General features: G+C 37.3%; 1 protein-coding gene across 3 annotated transcripts in view; it reads left to right on the top strand.

The window, feature by feature from the left end:
• The first annotated feature begins 73 nt into the window (after window positions 1–73).
• Window positions 74–16,715, top strand: part of SWT1 (SWT1 RNA endoribonuclease homolog) — a 39,719-nt gene continuing 23,077 nt past the window's right edge. For 2 of the 3 annotated variants that reach the window (XM_076339560.1, XM_076339559.1), the window contains exons 1-13: window positions 74–295; window positions 1,161–1,235; window positions 4,243–4,301; window positions 5,876–6,626; window positions 7,995–8,060; window positions 8,188–8,244; window positions 8,884–9,013; window positions 9,152–9,253; window positions 10,837–11,025; window positions 11,603–11,696; window positions 13,076–13,212; window positions 14,043–14,194; window positions 15,473–15,611. In XM_076339560.1, the coding sequence (XP_076195675.1) occupies window positions 1,170–1,235; window positions 4,243–4,301; window positions 5,876–6,626; window positions 7,995–8,060; window positions 8,188–8,244; window positions 8,884–9,013; window positions 9,152–9,253; window positions 10,837–11,025; window positions 11,603–11,696; window positions 13,076–13,212; window positions 14,043–14,194; window positions 15,473–15,611 (1,942 nt within the window). In that variant the 5' untranslated portion in view covers window positions 74–295; window positions 1,161–1,169. The remainder of the gene's footprint in view (window positions 296–1,160; window positions 1,236–4,242; window positions 4,302–5,875; window positions 6,627–7,994; window positions 8,061–8,187; window positions 8,245–8,883; window positions 9,014–9,151; window positions 9,254–10,836; window positions 11,026–11,602; window positions 11,697–13,075; window positions 13,213–14,042; window positions 14,195–15,472; window positions 15,612–16,715) is intronic. The other variant, XM_076339561.1, reaches the window with a different exon arrangement.

The following is a 16,715-nucleotide window of genomic DNA, read 5'->3' as shown; positions in this document are numbered from 1 at the left end:
CCTACATTTCCCAGAGCGCCTCGGGGCGAAGGCTGTCTCGCCGGCAGGACTGCAGCTCCCGGGGGGCCTGGGCCTTGCCCAGCGCACCCCGCGGCGGGGAGGGGCCGGGGCACCTCCCGGCGGCGAGGAGCGCGGTGGGCTGTGCCTGACGGGGAAGTCCCCGGCCCGAGAGCGGGGCCGCGCTCGGGGTGCCCCTGAGGCCCCTCCGCCAGGACCGTCCTTCTGAGGCCGCCCGGCGCGACGGGGTGGGGGGTGCGGAGCCGCTGCCCGCCTCGGCTTCGACTTCGACGGGAGGGTGCGTCCGAGCTGGCTGGCTGTGAGGCGGGGCCGTCCCTGTCCCCTGTTGCTGGGGAGGCGAAGGAGGGAGGGGGTGGGGTGTACTGGCAGCTGCCGGGTGGGGTGGGGGAGGCCGGCCGTCTTGGGCTCTGAAGGGCCCTGGAGGCTCACCCTGTATTTGCGTTTTCTTCACGCGTGGGGTTGCGGGCAGGAGGCTGCTTCCCCCTGTGCTCGTGGCGGAGGAGCAGCTCTTCCTCCAGTCACTTCAACCCGTCTATGTTGAAGGCTGTCTTAAAGAGCCGTGTGTTTACTTAGCCTTCGCTGCTTTATGGCCGAGCTACTTCTGTCGCTTATCTGTTTAGGTAGTTGACCTGTACTGTCACCTCGAGAGCTTTGGGAGCTTCTGGTGAAGCTTTCTTACACCCCTCTTAAACCTCTCCTTGTTCGCGGCAGGCTCGCAGGACTAGTTTGTGTAGAGGGTGGTGTAGCTGTTGTGAGATGTCACGATATTACCCCCACCTCAGGGGAAGGGGGGGGGAGGGGGGCCTAAGGCGGGAGTTATATAGTTGTAACTGCTTTAAAACTTGATGGTTGTATGACTAAATGTTAAAGGATGTTTGTCTCTATTAGTCTGGTATGTTTGCTGGTACAAAATACGTGTCTCTGGAGCAGATGGTAACTTAATTGCCATCCTTTTTTCTGTGAAGTTCTCCTAGTAGTGAGATGTGAATAATTAACCCTATTGAAATCTGCTGTGGTTCTGTAATGAGAAAACAAAAGAGTATTAGAGTATTTTTTCTCTGTGTAGTTCAAATTTATTTTTTTAATACCAGCTGGAAATAAAAACTTGAAATAAGTAATAATGACAACACTGTGTTTCTTAGGATTTGAAGATGTCTAAAAAGAAACCGAAGAAATTAACTGGAAAGGAAGACTGTTTGGATGGCCAGGATGACAAAGTAGGAACAGCTGTATTATTGCTATTATCAGTATTTTAATTCAAACCCCCACATTCAAGAGAAGAGCATGAATTATTTAGCAGTCTTATCTTCCTGGTTGAGGAAAGTTGAGCTTAAAACTATTACCAAAACCACTACTGTTTCCTGGATTGTTCTTTATCTTGGATCATATATCTTAATTTTCTGATTAATCACAAATTGTACTTTGCAGTGTTTTAGCAAGCAGCTCTGAAATATTTCCTCTTAACTACTGAGACATAAATCAATGACCAAAATCAGATGTAGATTCTTAGTATACTCCGGTACATATTTGTATCTAGTGAGTAAGCTTTCACTGAATCACTTGTAAAATGCAGGTGCTACAGGGGTGATAATCTTTCTTGTCATGCTTGTATGTAGAATGTTCCCATTCTTTCACTGTTTGTATACCCTTCTAAGAAGTTATTTCCTGCTGGTAATGTAATACGCATCCAATAAATCAGTAGTTTAATAAATCCATACTTAAGTTTGCTAGATTTTTTTTTTCCCTTGGATTTTGTAAAGTATATATAAAATAAGGGAGCTTTTAACTGTCTTGTCATAAATCTCTCAAAAAATGTTTGGAAGTATTTATAAATGAGCATGATATTATGGCCTTATAAACTGAGCTATACCTGTTAGAAACCTTTTGCTTGTGTAGCAAATGTAGTTCAAAGCCAAATATTTGTAACTTTTTCTCCTGAATTCCTTATTTTTATTCAAGTTGTCTTTTAACATTAACTTATTCTAAGGCTTTTTTTTCTTCTATAATACAAAGGGTAAAAACTTGGCTTAAAACCTCAAACTATAGCTGTATTGGTATTGCTAATGCCTATACCAATTTGAACAATAGAGTTTTAACTGTTACATCACCTCAGTCTGTTTGAGACAGCATTAAATATTACTATATGCAGACATTGACCAGTGTAAACAACAGTGACAACCCAAAATATTAGTAGCAAAAAGATAAGGAAACCTCTGAATAGTAGCAAGTGTTTCTTCAGTGTGATCACAGTATGGATAAGAGGTATCTTCATGCAGATGAGAGTAAGCCATTTAAGTAGAATCATATTTAGGCATGATTGTGTGGGGGCTTTGGGTTTTTTTTGTGTGGTGTAAGCATGACCACAGATTACAGAAAACTTTATGCCTGTTGGCTTTTAGCAGTTTGGCATATGATTCTGTAAGTATGAGTGAAAGGACATTTGTCACAGTATAAATTAGAACAGCTTTACACAGAGCTATCTGGAGGAGTTGGCACAGCTGCTTCTTGGTAACATGGCCTGGATAACACCAGGTGATAGGATAGCCATGTGATTGTAAGCAGAACACCTAAACCAGTCTGTTCTGAGAAGACACTTACCCAAACTGATAATGCTAAGAGGAAAGTAACAGTAAAGAAACATTGCTTAAGATGACCAAATTAAGTGAAAATCAGGGAATTATCAAGAGACTTTTGAGAAAAGAAGGAGCTAGGTTGAAAAGAAATACTAAAAACATCATGAAAACTCGTGGTTCTAGGGGAATAGGCCTTGAAGAGAGAAAGTGGTAACTGAGCAGCAGTCAAACTAGGCTTGATACTGCCAGAGGTTGTCCCACCAGCATCACAACCTCTACCTACCCTCGTGGAGCACCTTCACTGCCGGACACTGTCAGTAGCCTGCATTCCAGCTGGTGGAGTGACAGTACAGGGGGGCCATCCCATAGGGTCCCATACCTTGGGTGTGTGTACGTGACCTCATGGGGGGCCTTTCTCACCAGTGCGTGAATTAGCAGATTGTAGGAAGTGGTACGGCTGCACACATGACTGGAGCACCCACGTCTTCAACAGCATGAGTGTGTGTGCCAAAGTGTATCATGTAGGTGTGTGAGATTTAAATTTCCTTAATTCATTGGGACTCCACTGGTTTCTGCAACCCTTTTATTTTTTTTAATGAAGTGCTTTCTAATGTGGAAGTAAAATAGCTAAGGCCTCATAGGCTTTTGCAGGCCTCTCTAGTTAGGAAAACCTCTGCGGCAGTGACCTAATGGCCTCATGGAGTCAGCAAGACCCAGTTATTGAAGGAGTGAATTATTTGTAAAATGATGTACTGTCTGGAGCTCCATTATCTGAAGTAATCCATATGTTACCATTCTCTGTTGTAATTTCCTACATCTTGCTGTAGATTTGGGAAAACCAAGTCATGTAACCCAAAGGTATATAAAAATTAAATGCCTTGTTGAGCAGAGTTTGTTATCAGCAGAGTCTGTCATTTTGCTGCTCTCTGTTCTCTCTGATAGCTGCAATAATAAACTGCTTTCTGTTCTGACCTGATCAAAGTCGCCTTCTAGTTATTCCGCAACATGAATGCGACGCAGCTTGCAATATATATATGCCAAGCAGTGATATAACTGCTTTCTAAACAAGGACTGTTCAAGTCCTTTGTTTGGGGACTATCTATGCTCTTAACCAGGCCTATGTCATTGCAGTTTCATACTGTTCCACCTAATTAGTAAATCTGATGAGAATTAGTAACACCTCTTCTGCACAAAAACCTCCCATAGAAATATTCTCTCTTTGCCCTTACCTAGGGGGTAGTTGGAAGCAGTCTTCAGGTAACTTTCTTTTCCCTAAGAATTTTTATGAATATACAAAAATATGTATTTTACATATTTTTACATATATACATATATGTATTTTTACATATATACATACTGATATACTTGTATATGAAACATGTGAATCCTAAATGTGTTTAATTAGTTGAGCTTTCTCTATTTATAACCCAGGACTGTGTGCCACATCCAGTTCTTCCCCTTGTGTTGTCCTTAAATATAACAAAATCTAAACACTAAATTATAGCAAGGTATGTGGCTGCCTTTTTTCAAGGTTAACTTATTCAAAATCATAGTGAATCTAGTATGAAATAATAGCTTGTTCCATCTTATGAAGATTTTTTTTAACTGCAGTTTCCTCTATAAGCCCTTGGATTTTTTTTCCTTCTTTCAGAACTCTGAAGACACAAGATCTTATAACCATACTATGAAAGGAGAGACAGAATTTCAGAGGTAAATTCTTGCTCTGTCATTAAATGGAACTACTTAAAAATAAAAACAATCACAGACTTTTTTTAATACTGAACTTAAGAATTTTGTTTGACTTGTTCGCAAAATAAAATATGGTATTTTAACTAATGAAGTGTTGGCATTCGAAGTTGGGTAGTTTGAGATAGTTGAGAAGACAGGGTTCAGAATTTTTTTTTAACTCTAATGTATGCTACTACACTTCAAATAAGGTAGGAATTATATCCTTCCAACACTGCTATCATAAAAAGATCAATTTTTTTTGTCTTGAGCGCTACCTTGTCGGGCTGTATTGCGTATTACACGTTTCGTTAGCAAAAGAAGGCTCCAGTGAAGTCTGGAGGTTAGTTCTGCAGTGAACTTAGTACCCTTAATAGATTCCTGTAGTCCTGAAATCATTGATTTCTCCTGATGTTTGAAGTAATTGATTTCAAGGCAAAGAAAGCAATCTTTCACCTTGAGTGTAGCAAATGTAAACAGTATTTGAAAACTACTTCATATAAAGTGAGAATGTTCTCATGAATCCTGAGATGGAAAAGCTTTGGATTGTTTCTTAATCATGGCAAAATCTTGTTGCAATTTTTCTGTTAGACTGGAGTTGTAAGTCGTAGGGTATTTAGCTGCATGTATACATGCTATTAAGCACCGTTTGTTAGTACAGTAGGATATAACCATAAAACAGTAACTATGTTCATGCCAAAACTCTGTCCAGTCCAGTACCCCATCCCTGACAGTGGCCAGTAAGGGCTTGCATAGGAAGGAATATGTGAAACAAGACAAGTAGAAAATTATTTTTCCTGTTGTACACCCTTCCAGCTTCTAAGAACCAGTTAGGGGTCTCCTAAGTCAGAAGTTGGATGCCAATCAGTGCATTTAAGTTACCTGTCCTACACGAGTTTGTCAAATGGCCTTTACCTCCCCAACATTTTTGACAACACTGTTATAGAGTAGGGTAGAAACTTTCTTTGGCTATTTTAAACATAGCGTATGATAAATTTATTGAGTATTTTCTCTGCTCTTATAAGAAAGTTTCCTATTCGGTTTTCATATCATTCATGATTTCTGTAGAATGTTACTATATTTCCATCAATCATTCCTTTTCCAAGTTCTCCAGTCTGTTTATCTTGCACTGTTTGAAAGCTGTGCAGTGTTTGGCACTGTGCGACCAAGGTGAATTGCTGCACACTCAAATTTTAGGGTGACACAACTCATATATCGTTAAACTGCTGTTAAAACTTACCTGTGTGATAAGATGAAACTCGACTTTGTAGGGTATCTCTCAAACCAATAGATAGTGAATACAGAAAAAGCTTTTTCTCAATTTTGTAAGCTAAAATAACTGTACAGCTAGGAAAAATGTAAATAATAAAAATGCTGTATCAAACTATTTTAAAGGACAGATGTTGCTGCAAGTTCATGTTTAAGAACATACCAAACTGGTACTCATAAATACTTATCTGTAACTGCTTAAATCAAGTGCAGGCTTTTTTTTTTTTTTGTGCTTTTACATTAACTGAGCTAGATTACATTACATTACTTTTTTCGTAATGTTTCTATAGATTCAAAATAGAGAAAGATGGGCAAGAGAAGAAGCGAGACCAAAGTTCTAATATTTCTCATGGCGCTGATGGAAGATCCCAAGGAAAATCTCCAAATAGAAGCAAAACCACAGACAATTCTTTAATCCAAACTGAAAAGCAAAAAAGAATAGTTATCCAATTTAAAGCCAAAGAAATTAAACATGGAAAAAGTACACGCACTCCTGATGTAGTGACTACTAGCAGGGAAAGTTATAACAAAAGTTGTTTTGATGGAACAGAAGGAAAAAGACTCTGGCACAGCTTTGCAGTTCAGAGGGAGAAGGCACTGAAGAAAAAGACAGAGAAAGTTGAACTCTGCAAACTAAAGTTAAAAGCGGAACAAACTATGTTGGAAAAATTTAAGTCATCTGTGTGTGATTCACATGTACCACATAAAAAGGCAGATGGATCAAAAAAACGGAGTGAAGATGTCAGAATTCCGAAAAAGCCGTCTGATACCTCTACAGGGACTGTGCATGGTGATAGACCTTTCACTAAGACAAATACGTTATCTAGGACTTGGGAAGAAGAGTATGAAGAAGAATATAAGGAGTTTTCTAAGAAAAAACGGCATGTGAATAAACATACACCATTACACTATTTAACTGAAACACCGCAACAATGGGACTCTTGTAAACAGAAAAAAAAGGATGCTGATCCTGATAAAGCTGCTGGTAATTCAGGGGCTGAAGAAAGGGACTTTGAAGCCACAGCATTATGTTTTAAGCAGGTAATGAGAACTCAGTTCTTTGTATTATGCAGGTAGATGTTTCGGGCTAGTTTCTGAGTGGCAGGCAGTTTTTATATAAGCAGACTATCTTCTTACAGATTTCAAATAGGATTTCATAGCTAACTAGATGGATTTTTCTGATCCCAATGTAAACCATGTTAAAATGCTTCTCTGCTCTGCTAAATGGTTAAACAAACTAGAAGAACAAAGGTCTTGAGTATCAGGACTGTGTCTGCACATATGCTTTCATAGCTTTACTTTGCTGCTGGGGGTGTGGGATACTTCAATTTAGGTGTAAGTCAACAGAAGGTTTTTTTGAGCTGACATGGTTTTATCATTTTTGAATGAATAAACTAAACCAATGAAAACTTGCCTGCCAAAACAGGTTGCTCGTTGCTGGCAAAGCGATGCCAGGAGAACTTGTTGTGGATCTAGGACTAAATTTGTACGTTTCCTGCAGAACTTCACGTTTGGCTGTGATTGTTTTTTTCTAAGTTCTAGCTTGTGTTTGGCTCTGCGCCTCAACTTATCTTCAGCATGGTTACTTCTTTGTTGATGTTCTCGTTAACATGCCTAGCAACATGATTTCAGTTCATGTTACGGTAGCACGATCATTTTGTGAGTATGCAAAGATAGTAATTACATACAGAACCAAAGAATCATTGAGGTTGGAAGGCACCTCTAGAGATCATCTAGTCCAGCCCCCTTGCTCAAGCAGGGTCAGCTAGAGCAGGTTGCCCAGGACTGTGTCCAGTCAGGTTTTGAATACCTCTAAGGATGGAGACTCCGCAACCTCTCTGGGCAGCCTGTTAAGCACCTTCACTGTAAAAAAAGTGGGGGATTTTTATGTTCAGATGGAATTTGCTGTGTTTCAGTTTGTGCCCATTGCCTCTTGTCCTGGCACTGGGCACTGCAAAGAGTCTGGTTCCATCTTCTTTACACCCTCCCATAAGATATTTATAAACATTGATAAGATTCCCCCTTCTCTTCTCCAGGCCAAACAGTCCCAGCTCTTTCAGCCTGTTGTATGACATGCCCCAGTCCTTTAATCATCTTAGTGACCCTTTTGCTCAATTCACTCCATTAAATTCATGTCTGTCTTGAACTGGGAAGCCCAGAGCAAGAATAACATAGTCACAAACCCACAAGAAATTGGAAAAATAGGCTTACTGTGTAAACCACTATATTTATTTTAAAAGAAAGCCATCCTTCTAAGCCCTTTTGAAATGATACTGTAGATGCTTCGTCATGGATATTCAAAATATGTTTTATGTTACCTATTCAATTCACTTGGAAATATTCGGTGTTCTCTAAAAAGCACTCTAAAAGGCTGATGCATGTTCTACTTCTGTTCCTACTTGTTTCTAGAATTCTGAGGTCCCATGCACGTCTGACTCCTACCAAGAAGGTGAGGGCATAAAGTCTGTCCAAAAGGTTAGTGATGTACTTGTTTAACACTAGAGAGCTGTATTCCGAAATTCTTGATATGGGGATTACTTGTTCCTCAGTCTTCCTTGATATTTTATGTTGTTGGTATCATTTTTCTTAATTCTTCCTACAGAGCTTTGAAGTCTTTCCACCCCTTCAAGACAGTCAGAACCCAGAAGCAGACCAAGAGGTTAGTAATGCTTTAATTTAACATTTCTAAGATGTATGAAAGACTCATGGCACTGAGGTTGTGTAGCTGGACAATTCCGTGACCGTTCCTAGTATTTTGCATTCTTGGCTTATGATCTGTACTTCAAAAAATGTGGAGCATTTTTTTCAAATACTAAACAAACTTGCTAAAGTACTGCTAATCAGGAACTTTCTGAGATAGAAAGATTGCCTTTCTGTTATTCTCTGCAACGTAGGGGGCCTTCATAGTTGCTTACATACTCTAGCTATCTCATTTTCCATCCTCTAACTTTCAAGTTGGAAAAGAGACTTTTTTTTTTTTTAAGAAACACCTGTGAGGAAACGTACAGTCTATGTAGCGAAAAATGGAACAAAGTTTTTGGGTACCAGCTAGAGAGGTCATAAAACAAATCTTCCTTCCGGGCTGTATTTTGGACGTCTTTTGTGGACTTCTTATAGTGGAGGATGTGCAGTAGGTTCTCATGGCTTTACATTTGCTGTACCAACTTAAAATTTTTCATGCTTTGTTTTTAGTCAGTTTTAACACAACAGCGTTAATGCAAAAGTATCTTTTTTGGGAACAATTCATAAGTGATTGCTTACAATTGGTTTCATACATGCACATTTTTTTCCATTGTAGATGCAGATAGTTGAAGATTTGCATGTTGCTCGTGTTCAAAAGAGGATGGCGCTGTCTGTAGTACAGACTTGTGGAGAACTTACAAGTATGGAAATAGATCTTCCAGAACAGGATTTGAATATTTCTGCTGGTATGTCATGATTTGATGTTCTTTGGTATCTACTTGCAACTAGTTATTATAGTCGGTTAATGGTCTGAGTAGAGAGTACACAACTGATTTACTGTTTGGGGTTTTTTTGTTTTGTTTTTTTTCTTTTTTTTCCCCCAGAGGCTTTTACTTCTGGTCTGAACATATTAGTGGTGATTGACACAAATATAATGATTAGTCACCTTGAGTTTGTCAGATCCCTGAAATCTGAGGATATACCAGGTATGTGAATACATGGTGATCAATAAGACATTTTAAGAAAAAACAGATTTTGTAAGAACTTCAGGCTACGTGAAGAAAAACAAACCTGGGCTCCTTAAAAAGGCAGCAGGTTTCATATAGAGGCAAAAGGCTCACACTTAAGAGGCTGGTTCTATGAACCCAAATAGTCTGCCTCTTAAGGAAAGTTCAGCTATGAAAGTAGAACCTACTATGCTTATACCTACATACCTATAGAGAATCATGGTCGACATTCCCAGGAACGTGCATGAATTCTTAGAGGTAAATTACCTATTGTAAGAACATACTTTTAAGCATTTAATCCATTACTAGTGGTAATAATGTTTTCTACTCTCTTTTTAGCAGGTTTTTTTTTTCTAGAAATCTAAAAACATTTACAATCTGATAAGTAGTCAGTCAGTGCTTTATTTCTGTCTTGGTAAAGGTCACAGAATTTGTGAGATGTGTGAGCAGTTTCTCAGGAATTCAGATTGCAGACCTTGGCTTTAATGTTTGGCTTTAATATGTTGTGAAGCTTTTAGTGATTTAATGTTAGCAGGATTAGGATTGTGTGTGTCAGTTGTTGGTAGACATATTTGGAATCTATCAGAATACTTAGGGTGCTTTGCTTTCAGCTAATGAATACACTTATTCCAGCCACCTGGAAAATAACTTTAATAAGGGCCTGAGCAATTTTCAAGAGTGTGTCAGACTGTATTTCTCTTTCCCATATTAGGAATGGTGTTGCATTGTGTACACTGGAATGCCTTTTTTAGAATATTGCAGCTCCCAATTTCTGGTCCTGCACCAGACCCATTATGCAAAAGGTTCAGAAGGCTGCTGATTACTAACCTGTTTATTACAAAGAAGATGGATATTAATGTATTTTTTCAAAATTGTATTCTTATAATGTGAATGGGAAAGAAAACAGTTGAAGTATTTGTTGTGGGTGGGAACAGTCATTAAATTTCTGATTTATCATGTATTTCATATTTAATAGTTTTGAAGTTCAAACCATACTTACATACAAATAAAACCATGGTCCAATATCCATACTTCCTGTTCCTTGCTTAGGAATGCTGGCTGGCAATTAGCACAAACCATTACTCCTTTTATTTGACGATTGTTTTTGCACAGTGACTGTGGTGGTCATTCAGGTATTTTCAGCCTGTTCTTTCAGCTGCTGTCACCTTGCTTTAACATCTTACAGTGAGTATGTGATAGGATGTTAATTGCTGCAAATGTATTTTACAACATCACTACACACTGTTGTCAAAGTATTTTAAAATTGTCTAATTAAAAGATTAAAATTGTTTATTCCTTTTTTTTGCCTGATTTTTACTTGTGACCAATGTAGTGCCAGTTTGAGGTTAGGTTAGAAAGAGGGAACTTGGCCTTTTTCAGTTGTTCATTTTTTAATGCTAGATACTCTTGAACACAGAATATGAAAACTACTGGTAAAAAAGATAAGTGTGAACTTACATAAATATGATGTTTGAATTAAAAGTTAACTGTAGTACTTTGCGCGGCTCTTCAAAATGTCTTTGTTTTTTGGTTGTGGTTTGTTTTTTTTTTTTTCCTTTTAGGGGTTAGCAGACTTGCATTAATAATTCCCTGGGTCGTTCTACAAGAGTTGGACAACTTGAAGAAGGGGAAAATGTTGCAGCATGTTCGGGACAAAGCTATCCCCGCAGTCCAGTTCATCTACATGTGTCTCAAAAACCAAGATTCAAAATTGTGGGGGCAATCCATGCAGCTTGCTTCTCAAAAAATATGTAATATATGTGCAATTAATTTGTTTTGGGTACTTAATCCTTGCAGTTCACCTAGTGTGAACCTTAGCATTAAATTTTGAGTTTAATACAGTCTTCACGCTGCAGTTTGCTAATTAAAATTACCTAATAGCTTACAGCAGCCTTCAGAGCATATCCAAGGCTATAGTATGCAAATACCTTATTCAAATTAGTGCTTTGTTTGCTATCATTTTATCAATTGTTTCTCGCTTTTAGCTACATCTCTTTGTAAGTGGGGGATTACTTAATGAAAATTCATCTAGTTACTTTTACCTATGAGCTAAATATATGTTGTGTGCTTTTGCTTTTGACTCAGTCGTCACAAAATCTAACATACTCAAATTTACGTGTGGTTCACTTGATGTTTTCTGGCAAAACCATAACATTTTTGAGTGGAGTTGTACCTAAGAATTCAAAGCTCAGATTTGTGTTTAGATTACTCTTCTCTGTCCTTGTTTGGGGAGTATTAAATTTAAAAACAGTACCGTGACTACACTGAAGTATTTCTTATGTTGAGTTACTTCTGAACACGTCAGCACTGTCTTAACTAAATTTGCAGATGGCCTGAGTGACGAGAACAATGATGATCGTGTTTTACAATGTTGTCTGCAGTATCAGAACCTCTTTCCTCAAGCTGTTGTAATACTCTGCACGTGAGTTCCTGTGTGGTTTTAGGTCTCTTATGAGGTGTAAGCTAGTCTCAAGCCAAATACACTATTTTCAAATCATATCTTAAAATGAAGAGCTGTTTCTGAAGTAAGCTTTTTGAAGAGCAATCACCCTCCTAAAACCTAGAGTAGAAGGATATAATAAAATACAAAGATTGTAGACTTAATCACCTTCATGTGCTTGAGGCCTGAAGTAGAATTAAGTTTACTCAATATTCAATTTTAAAACTTTTTAAAGCATAGATTTCTCAGATTTTATTCTGATTTCTCATAAAAAATATTACTGGAGTTACAAAATAGAAAAACAATTTGTATTAATGATTGAGATCCAGTTAGATACTTTGTTTCTGCTCACCTGCTCGGGAACAGTGAAAAACATTGTCAGGGATTAATCTTAGAGGGAAGATGGAGTTAGATTTGCCTCTGGTTTGGGGAGGATGATAGGCATTGAGGGTTAACCTTAGAAAGGGGGAAGATGGAGACAGGTTTGCCTCTGTTCTTGTTTTGTGAGGAGAACAGCTGACTTCTGAGTATTGACTCTCAATTTCATACAAGTCACATGAAGCTAGTTTTTAAAGGGCTAATATTCCTTGACAGGTACTGTAAACAGCTTGCTTTGGTCTTTGCTAGAACCATTTCCTGCATAGTTTCAGTAAGTGGGGTTAAGACACTAGGCATCAGTTGGTTTGTTTAAGTTGAGATGTGTGGATTGGGTTGCTGCTGAAAATAACTATTTCAGTGGCAGTATTGGCAGGGCTATTGATAATGATTTTAGGTTTCTCTGAGTAAAGAACAAGAGGTGACTTCAGAAGTGCTTTTCATCTGAAAATCCCTTTATCCTTTATCAATATAAGCAATGGGAATTTTTGAGAAAGTACTAGGATCCAACTTTGTACTGCATCTTTATAGTCGTTCTGCTGGAGCAGTGTATACCTCAGGGTGGCATCTGGGACAATGATTTGACCAGTAGAACCGTAAAAAAGGGTGTCAAAAATGAGAATTTATTGTAGCAATCTAATAAGATATTACTGTCTTAGAATTATTGCCTTGTTTGCATTCTAAGATCATAGCAACTAGGCATCATTGCTGTAGTATTTATAGCTGTTTTTTTCTTAAAGCAAACCTAGAGCCTGAAACATTTTTCAGTATGTTTCTAATTTTTTCAGAATAGATGCTTTAGTTAATTTTCTGGTTTAATTTTTCAAACTGATTCTAATTGCTTGAGAAAGAAAACTTTGTATATAATGAAGCTTGCCAAATAAGCTTACAGAAGACAATTTTTTCAGTGTGTTGCTTTTATTACTTACTACTTACTATGACTAGTAATGTCAGTTTTATGTCAACAATTAATTCTCTTCTCCTAGGGATGATAAAAATTTATGTAGTAAAGCCATTGTGAGTGAGGTCAAGGCATTCTGCAAAGCTGATTTGGTTACTGCTCTACAGAATCTGAACGTAAACAGGCACCAGAACTGTGTTGAGCTGCAACAGTCAAAATGTGGTAAGCTTGTTTAATGTGCATGTATACATACACTGGTGTTTGAGACATCTAATAAGCAGTGTAGGAGAGGGAGAATAGTTTCTACTATAACTTCAGTTTTCATATACTTCGAATTCTTAGGAATGCTTTTTGTTTGGAGCAGATCTTTTGTTTTCAAAGGTAAATGGTTTTCTGAAAGTTTGAGACCTTTATTAAAACATCTGTTTCTCAGAGTTCTAGGAAATTCAAATGTGATGTATTTTTGTTTTATAGAAAAGAAAACACAGCATGAATTTACTGTGTTTATAGTCATTTAAAAGGTGTCCTGAACTTTTTAGGATTGAGAAGAGGTTTTTCCAGTTAAGCCAGTTTGGGTCCTATTCTTAGTAGTTGGAAAATTCAGTATGCTAAGATCACTCCTTACATTTTATGCTAATACCTTTACCTGCATCCCAAACAGTAGAACTTGATTCTTGAGTTGCCTGTTCGTTTTTCCAAAGATACAAATACAGCTTACAGTATTAAGAAGTGATCTTCTTATAATTGCTGATAACCCCACTGGCTGTCTATGATCTAAGTTATTTAAGGAAAAAAGAAATGTGGAGTAAGATCACAAATGAATAATGCTCTGGGGAAATTAATCCTCTTGGATAGTAGCTTATAATTAAAAATACCCACAGTACAAGTGGGTATAACTAGAAATACTTGAAACCTAATTAGATGTAGCCCATCTGCTTTATAACATAAAGTGCAGTCTGTCTTTATGGGGACAAGTTATTTGTGTACTATCAACATAAATTAGATATAGAAACAGTTGCAATAAGTACCGTTTATTATCATTGGTTTGACAGATACAGAATTCGAGGAAACGGAAAGAGGTGATGCTAGTCTTACTGCGCAATTCCCAAATATACTTCCAGACCTTGAAAAGAACTTAGGAGAAGCTTTATCTTGTATTTTGGAGACTGAAATGAAAATTGCATTCGGAAACCTATGGATGGAGGTGGTTTCTTATGTCATCTTGCTTGATATTTCAAGTATTAAGAGGTTTAAATGTCTTTGGTATTTCAATGATATTAGTACCTTTGCTAAGCCAAACAGCTAAGTCATCTAGTTCACTAATGTAACAGTTCACTAACAGTGAACAGTTCAGTGTTCAGTTTTACTATTTCGTTTTATAACAAGTTTCTTCTATTTGACCAGTAATGACTGTGCAGTATTTTAACAGTTTTTTAATAATATGGTAACAGAGATGCTGGCTGTTCAGTGTGAATTTTCAGAACTCTTTTTATTAGTTGCATTAAATTTCTACTTCGGCTTTTCTAGTATGGTTAAACCACTGCATTGTAAATGTCCTTCAAGAAATTATTCCATCACGTTTTATATAATACTGAGGCACGGTTGTTGCAGGCACTTCTTCCCCATCAAAACAGATGTTTTTAGATACCATGTGCATAAAATTGTTCACAGCTAAATTGGTTACAATGCAGATGCAGAATTACAGGGGCGTTAACAAGAACCTCCAAACACTCACGCTTTCAAAAGTATTGTTAACAGAAAATAAATACTCGTGTACAAGGCACTTTCAAATTATCCATGCTTTGGTTTAGATTCCATTTTATAGCTGGTAGGGTTTAGTTAGAAGTTTAAACTTATTGCAGATAAGCCTCTATGGCTTTCAAAAAAAAAAATCATTTGCATGGAATGACTGTTGTTCCACAAGATAGAGCTTTGATTAGCTATTAAGCTTTTGGGCACTTCTGATTAACTTAGTTGATTTCTGTTAACATCTTTTCAAACTCTGCTTTCACTTGGTAGTAATAAATTTCGATTTTATTGCCATATGCATATATTACTTCTTGTATATATAGTCACAGCTAGGAAACGTGTGTTTATTTTTATGTTTTTAACGATACTAGAAAATCAAAGGCATATTTACTGTTGTTCTGGCTTTTGTACACAAGAATGCATTAAATCACTTTAAGAGATAACTCGAGTATTTGGAGCGTTTGAGGAAAGGGGAACCAAAAATCATGAAAATGATGGTACATCGAATGCTTCTACATGAGTATCACTGTTTAACCCATGAAGCTGCTGAATCAAATCTCTTAATAGATAAACTTGTTAAATCTGAATATAGCTTTATTTCTGAGGAATCATTGGAATTCTACTTCAGCAAGCACAAATCATAACGTTATTGAAGAATAGAGCAGTTGTGAAATGTATAGGAATATGTCTGTGTGAAAATCAGCCTTTGAATTTATAACACATTATCTTTCAGATACTGTATCTGAAGCCACCATGGACATTAGCAAACTTGCTGAAGTGTTACAAAAAACACTGGATGGCTGTGTTTGGTTATGTTGTGCCAAGGAGTTTACTTTCAACCATTGAATGTCTCTATAAACACCTTTGTACAGGTAAGAATCTCTGAGAATGTTAATCGTAAACTTGTAAAAAACCTCACTGTTCTGGTTTTAGTAGTTACAGAAGTAGACACTTTGAAAAGGCATGTACTCAGTATGTTTAAATAGTAATGTGTTCCATCCTCTTCTGCTTTTTTTTCAATTTAAGGTTATCCAAATGGAGCCATACCTTGGACAGTCTTATCTACTTTTGTATTGATCCACAGTTTATTCTCCGGATGGGTGACAAAATCCCAACACTGTTTTTGTAGCCTTAAAGCCAGAATTGAACTGAAATTGATGAGCTATGAATTACATTAACAAAAAAAAAGAAAAGAAAGAAAAAAAGAAAGCTTGTGCCAAGATCAAGTCTGTCCAGGCTCTGCTCCCAGGTGGTCTAAATATCACCTGCAAAAATCATGAATATTATTTCCAAAATGGTTGGGGGGTTTGGGGCTTTTTTGTTTGTTTGTTTTTTGGGGGTTTTTTTTGGCAATTCAGTATTCTGCTGGCTTTTTTCTAGTTTTTATACAGAGACAGTAAAAGCAAATGTATGGACACTGTCAGGCATGTAAGAATTTATTTCACACATCTCTACCTGCAAAAATGAGGGGAAAAACATTTTCATGACTATATATATATTAATGGTCACCAAAGTCTCTGAACTATTTTTAAAAAGCAAATAATCTTTCTCCCTCCTTTGCCACAATGTTATGTGTGGCCAAATAATCTGCATTTGCCAAATAAATTATGGAGGAGTAAAGACTACTTAATGTGATAGAAGAGGGCAGGGAGGTTTGTTTTCAAAAAAAGCCAACAAAAAACCCCAAACTAAAACCCTTTCATTTATTTAAAGATGTCTTTAAAAATTTGATTTTAACAGATATACCTCTTTTGGGATATTGCTGTTCTGCAGAATTATTTTAGATATGCCAGTTGATCCTCTTGCCAGATCCTGGGATAAATTTGGAAGACTTGATTAAGAAGTGAGAATTCTTAACCTCACACACGTTTCTCTTGAGACTGTTTTATGTAATGTTTCTGAACTATTTTCAAGGCTTTTTATGTGCTTCAGTTAATCCAGATATTTGAGTATTAAATTTGCCTCCTAGGATTGAT

Source organism: Aptenodytes patagonicus, chromosome 5 (assembly GCF_965638725.1).
Source record: "Aptenodytes patagonicus chromosome 5, bAptPat1.pri.cur, whole genome shotgun sequence".
In the NCBI taxonomy this organism is placed as follows: Eukaryota; Metazoa; Chordata; class Aves; order Sphenisciformes; family Spheniscidae; genus Aptenodytes; species Aptenodytes patagonicus.
Note: the sequence above shows the minus strand (reverse complement) of the source record. Positions and strands in the feature narration are given on the sequence as shown.